General features: G+C 36.5%; 1 protein-coding gene across 1 annotated transcript in view; it reads right to left on the reverse strand.

Moving 5' to 3' along the window:
• LOC107552277 (kinesin-like protein KIF1A) overlaps positions 1 to 6,563 on the reverse strand; it is a 63,681-nt gene that overhangs the window by 5,867 nt on the left and 51,251 nt on the right. Inside the window, exons 40-43 of the mRNA XM_016234139.1 lie at positions 1,256 to 1,390; positions 1,098 to 1,159; positions 847 to 992; positions 546 to 743 (exon numbers count right to left, since the gene is read on the reverse strand). Of these exons, the coding sequence (XP_016089625.1) occupies positions 546 to 743; positions 847 to 992; positions 1,098 to 1,159; positions 1,256 to 1,390 (541 nt within the window). The remainder of the gene's footprint in view (positions 1 to 545; positions 744 to 846; positions 993 to 1,097; positions 1,160 to 1,255; positions 1,391 to 6,563) is intronic.

The raw sequence follows: 6,563 nt of genomic DNA on the forward strand, positions 1-6,563 counted from the left end.
CCCTTACATCCAGCACACTCCCTCTTTGAACTGTTGCCATCTGGTCGACGCTACAGAGCACTGAGCACCAGAACGACCAGACACAGGAATAGTTTCTTCCCTCAGGCAATCCATCTCATGAACACTTAACAATAACTGTGGAACACACACTATTTATTCACTCATACACTTATTTATCTAACACACATACTCAGTCTACACCTCAAATTTGCACATAATATACAGTACCTGTACATACAAAAACTGTCTATTGTAATATACCTGCACATACAACTGTCAATTTATATATTTTTATTCCTTATTTACTTGTTCTATTTTTTATTATCTGTGTTTTTTGTTCTGTCACTGTCATTCTGTTACACTGTGGAAGCTTCTGTCACGAAAACTAATTCCTCGTATGTGTAAACATACCTGGCAATAAAGCTCATTCTGATTCTGATTCTGATTCTGAAAGTGGATCCCACGAGCCAGATTTGAGGATCACTGTAATATATTATATAAAATACATATAACCTAGGTAAGCCCTAGGTTAGTCACTGATTTACCTTTGCAGCCAGCTCCTTCTGCCTCTCGTTGGGCGTGTCAGGGCCGGGGCAAGGGTTGTGGCCCAGGCCCAGGTGGGTGGACGGGGAGGAGGACTCGGTTAGATCCTCACTCCCGCAGGACAGCAGCGACTCCTGGCCCAGCAGCAGGGTGGACTCCAGCTTCTCCCTAAGGAGGAGGTAGTGTCTGGTTTTCTCCACCTAACATACGGCAGAAGGAAATGAGTTCTTAGATCCTCAGCAGAGCTGCCATGCCACATTCTAGTCATATCACATTGAAAACCAAATAAGTAGATGTTCTCACCTCCTGCAGGAGGCTCAGTTTCTCCAGCTCCCACTGATGGTCCAGGATGAGGCTGTCACTGCGGGGCCTCCAGCCAGCCAGGTTCTCCTCCCCTCGCACATACGCCACCGATGTATCCAGCACCCTTCTGCGTCGTCTTTGCATTCCTGCACATTCAGGTGTCATTTCAAAAGCAGAACCCCCTAAAATCTAAATTGCCCAGCATCCCATAAATCCTCAGTGAAACAGACATGAGATGACTGGTGTCTTACCTGGGCTCCCTGCATCAGCCAAGTGGCACAGACTGAGCTCATACACACCAGTTACACGGTTTCTAAATGTAAAAACAAATGAAAGGAAACAATATGGTAACTTAAATTACAAGAGCAACACTGCAAAGGACTTGTGCGGTGAGATGAAGCAGCTGTACCCTTCAGATGGCCTCAAGGTGCCACTGCTGAAGAGGCTCCTGATGGAGCGAGATGCTGGTAGCTTGGCGTCTCTTGAGTAGAACACCATGCATAAGTCTTTGGTTATCACTGTGGGCTGTGTGCAGTTCTCCATCTAGGAAGAGTAAACCACTGTAAGTGTTTCAATCTAAAGTGGTGCTTCAAATAACCATAGCTTGATAAAGAACAGGGGACATCTATAGAGCGCAACAGTCAGGTTCCAAAAGGGGAATTGATTTTTAATGTGTGTGTGTAAAGTGCACAGCATTAATGAGTATACCCCCTCTGAATAAATACAAAATATTTTGTATTTTGTATATCAAAAATGAGTACACGCTAGATTTAATTCAACAAATGTATAATATTCTAGTACTTAGTATGCCCTCCATAATTTTAAGTATACTGCTCTGATCCTTCTTGGCACTGAGTGTACAAGTTGATGACCTTAAATGCTCTGGTCTTTAATGGGGAGTGTTGCTCAACTCGTCTCTACAGAATCCCCCACAGGTGCTCAAGAGTGTTAAGATTGGGTGAAATACATGTCTACTGAAGGATTTTCACCTTGGGAGAATTCATATCTTCATTGTCATGTTGAAAAAAATGCCTAACAATGCAGGGAATGAGGAGAGGGTAGCATCTTCTGTTTCTAGTTTTTATATTACATCACACAGTGGCATCCCTATATAAGAGCTTTACTACCACTGAACTTCACTGTGGGAACCAGGCACTTCTCACGGTACTCCTCCTCTAGCAACACCATAACATTTTAGATGCTGTTAGATCCAAAATGAGCAACTTGGTATCATGAGACCAGAGTATGGATTCCCAGAAGACTATATTGTGTAAACATGGGCCTTGGAAAAGGTTAAATTAGTTTATTGTGCTTTGGCTATAGTAGGTAGTGTGGACAACAACCATGCATGTCACTTCTGCAGGCTGCATCTTCCTCTGTGAGGTAAACAGTCACTCTTTTCACAGCTTTTACCGGCTCTGAGACACTTGCTTGGTATTTCTCCTGCTCTTTTTCTAGCAAAAAATCACTCATCACTAAATGAAAACTTAAAGTGAAGGCCTGATTATTTCAGGGGCCTTGTCACAAGTTCATTGTTTTTGAATTTCTGTGTTACTTTTGTCATATTTTTGCACTTAAAATATTGATTTGGTATTCTTCTCGTACCATTGTCCTATTTCGTGCTAAGAAATAAGTCTCCTGACAGTTCTCTCCCAGGTGGTTCCATTGTTTCAGCATTAATCTAATAATGATTCATTGGGCTATATAACACTTTTAATTGTCAAGAAAGGACTTATTTTTAGAAGTTTTGGTTCAACATACTTACCTGTTGATCAAAAATTGCCTTAAACTTACACCAGATCGTTTTTTTTTTTTTTTTTTTTTTTTTTTTTTTAGTAACTTTCAGGAGGGTGTACTAATTTTTGCAACACAAAATTTTGTAACTTTGATAAGAAAAATCTTATTTTCCTGAATATTTTTGACATGCTTCTTTGGTAATTGTTCAAGCAGACTTGCAGGAACATCATATCTCTAAAGATCCCTAACATGTCTACAGTATGTCTTCTGCGTAAAGTGTAATTGCTGAATTTGTTACGTTTCAGAGTTTCATTTATGCTGTGCACTCAAACGAGCTCTACAGCGATCACTCAGTCACATCTTATATACTTACTGTATATACTTAGATTTAGCTTAAACAGAACTTAATACTTATTCAGCAAAGACACATTAAACTGATGTAAGTCACAGTAAACACTTTTACACTGTTAATAAACATGAAACGTCTCATGACCAAATCACCAAATCAGCATATTACAATGATTTCTGAAAAAACAAACAAAAAAATGTAGTAACGGCTGTTACTGTAGTAAACAGTTCTTTTAAATTGTAATAATAGTTTACAATATTACATTTTTACTGTATTTTCATCAAATAAATGCAGCCTTGGTAAGAATAATAATAACAATAATATAATAATATATTTAATATTTTTAATATTTTTAAAAATCTTCTCCAAACCTTAAATTTTCCCCAAACATTTGAACAATAGTGCATATCTGAATATTTTACAAGAAACTTAAAATATATAGTTTCTATACTTAAAATCAGTCATCAATGATTACATAATTTTCAATGCTTCAATAAATGTTACATCAAAAAATGTCCTTTCATCTGATTTACAAATACTTATTTGCTTTAAATCAAAATTTGTAATGTTTTTTATTTAATTTATTATTATTATTTTTATTATGTCTGTGTAAAATTAATAGGAAAAATACTTCACAGAACCAGGACCACTACTAAAAGTGGGCAAGCACTGTTGCACTCTATAGAGTTACAAAGCTTACTGCTATTTGCCTCTTTTTCCACATATGTACTTGATTCAACCATTGCAAATTTTCTGGCCCTCGGCCTGGGAAGGGTCTTAAATCTCCAAATGCCTGAGTCAGAAGTATATGAGAGGGGCCGAGCTTCTCTGAGGTATGTGATAGATTGAGCTTGTGTGCTTTAGATGTTGAATGTTAAAGGGAATGGACCTACATGACCCAGTAGGTAGCTTTGAGGCTGTCATTCAGACATGGAGAGAGAAAAAAAGGGGGAAGAGGTCCTGGAAATTGATTTGTTGAAGGGATAGAGAGAAAATAATTAAAAGGTCAAAATTTCAAAGGTCACTGTGGGGTTGTGATCATGGATAAGGTCTAGAGCAGACCATCCCACTTCTTTGCCTACTGAGGACTGAAAAGGGATTTTTCATCCGAAAAGAACAATTCTGTCATCGTTTAAGGCTGGAATACACTACATGACTTTTGCCCAGATTTTGGCTCCTATTTGTAGTCTGGGTGAAGTGACAATAGTTGCCGAATGTCAGAGCCAGTCTGCAGATTTTGGACAGGTGGAGTTAACAGATCTCACAGTAAATTGTGTACTCTATAATGGTATGGTGTATGATGCCTAGGTTTTTTCTGTAACCATTTACAAAGTCAGCAGGTATATGATGCCTAGTGTTTTAAAATCTGTTCAGATTCCAAAAGTCATGTAGTGCATTCCAGCCTTTACCTAACTCTCATGTTATTCTAAAACTGTATGACTTTCTTTTTCTGTGTATCATAGATATTTTGAGAAGCGTCTCAAAATATTTTTTTTGGTCCATACAAAGGAAAACAATGGGCTCCAATCTTGTTTGGTTCCCAACATTCTTCAAAATATCTTCATTTTGGAGACAAAAAGAATTAAGTCCTACAGATTTGGAATAACATGAGTGTGAGTAAATGATGACAGAATTTTAATTTCATAATATTATACCCAGTTACCATAACCATATCCAGCTCCTAATAAGTGGTAATTTAAGGAGAGAAACACTTGCCTTGAAGTATTTCTATTTTTCGGTAAATAGACTCTGCCTTGTTGATTTGGAAAATAGTTTTACAATATAGAAAATTCACTGTTCGGCAACAGAGTTTATGTTTAATATTTGCAAAAAAACATTGATTTGAAACTAAGTTTGGACTTGACATAGACTTGGCCTAGCAAGACCTAGCAAGATTCCTAGAGACTTCTGGATATGTCTGCAAATGAAAAATCCATATTAATCTTCCACTATTCTGACAGGTCCCATCCATATATATATATAAAAAAAGTGTTGGCCCCCTTCCTGATTTCTTATTTTTTTGCATGTTTGTCACACTTTAATGTTTCAGATCATCAAACTAATTTAAATATTAGTAAAAGATAACACAAGTGAACACAACATGAAGTTTTTAAATGAAGGTTTTTATTATTAAGGGAAAACAAAATGCAAAACTACATGGCCCTGTGTGAAGAAGTGTTTGCCCCCTAAACCTAATGACTGGTTGGGCCACCCTTAGCAGCAACAACTGCAATCAAGCGTTTGCGATAACTTGCAATGAGTCTGTTACAGCGCTGTGGAGGAATTTTGGTCCACTCATCTATGCAGAATTGTTGTAATTCAGCCACATTGGAGGGTTTTCGAGCATGAATATTAGCAATACATTTATGTGGGACTGATGGAGCATGTGTGGTAGCCCACATGAAAAAATACTATAGCAATTTATAGTAAATACTATAGTGTTTTTGAACCATACTATAGTAAAGTACTTGAATTCATTTGTTGTGGTAATTCTATAGTTACTGTGGTAATATAACAACTATAGTAACATCAACAACAAATTATTTTACCCAATACTGTACTACGTTTTCTACAATTATAGTATACTACAATACACTACAGTTTACTGTAGTAAAAACAAAAGTATACTGCAGTATTTATTACAGTTTATCGGTTCACTATAGTTAATACTACAGTATGCTGTTATATAGTATGGTTCAAAAACACTATAGTATTTACTATAAATTACTATAGTATTTTTTTCATGTGACTCATTATTATTATTATTTGTAATTCCTTTTTGTTTAAACTGGAGGAATATATGATCAAGAAGTGAGTGACATGGAATACAAATGTATTTATAAAGTTATAAAAATGGTGGTTCTATTATGTTTCATTTGTGTCCAGTTTTTAAAATGTTTTAAGAACATTGGTTTTCGGTTACACAAATGTTAAGAAGACATTCCATTGCATCATTTTAGCAAACATTATGCTAATCTTTAAACAGATCCTTCGAATGTTCACTGAACATTCTGAAACAAGTAGTAATATTTAAAAATGTTATACCGATGTCTAAACCGTTTTACGAAAAAGTTCCATGAACAATGTAAAATCATTTTTTTGTGTGTGTTAACATTTCAACAACATTATTAAAGACCACATAACTTTAAACAAACATTCTGTTAACATTAACGGAAGAACATTTGTTCATATATTTGAGAACACCTTGCCAGAATGTTAGCCAAAGTTCTGAAAACATTCCTTGTTAGCTGGGAAGATGACTATGATCTCTACCACACCTCCTGCAAATGACTCAGCCAAAACACAGGCCATACAAAAGCCAAGCCATGCAATCCAGTCACCTAGAGGTGCCAACAAATGTCAAAAACATACAATACGGAACAGAAGCTTCACACACAAAAGCATTTCCATGGGAGCCAGAGTGAAATTCTCTCACATTTTCAGAAATAGTAGGAGGGAAGGAGAAAATAAATAGGCAAACCAACAAGAATGCAGAAAAAGCAGCATTTAAGAGTCAAAAAATTAGGATGGATGTTGATTGGACAGATGGCCATAGAAATAGAAGAATGAAAAATACACTTTCTGTCTGTGTGTGTGTGTGTGTGTGTGTGTGTGTGTGTGTGAGTGAGAG

The sequence above is a fragment of the Sinocyclocheilus grahami genome, unplaced genomic scaffold (genome assembly GCF_001515645.1).
Source record: "Sinocyclocheilus grahami isolate Dianchi unplaced genomic scaffold, SAMN03320097.WGS_v1.1 scaffold444.1, whole genome shotgun sequence".
In the NCBI taxonomy this organism is placed as follows: Eukaryota; Metazoa; Chordata; class Actinopteri; order Cypriniformes; family Cyprinidae; genus Sinocyclocheilus; species Sinocyclocheilus grahami.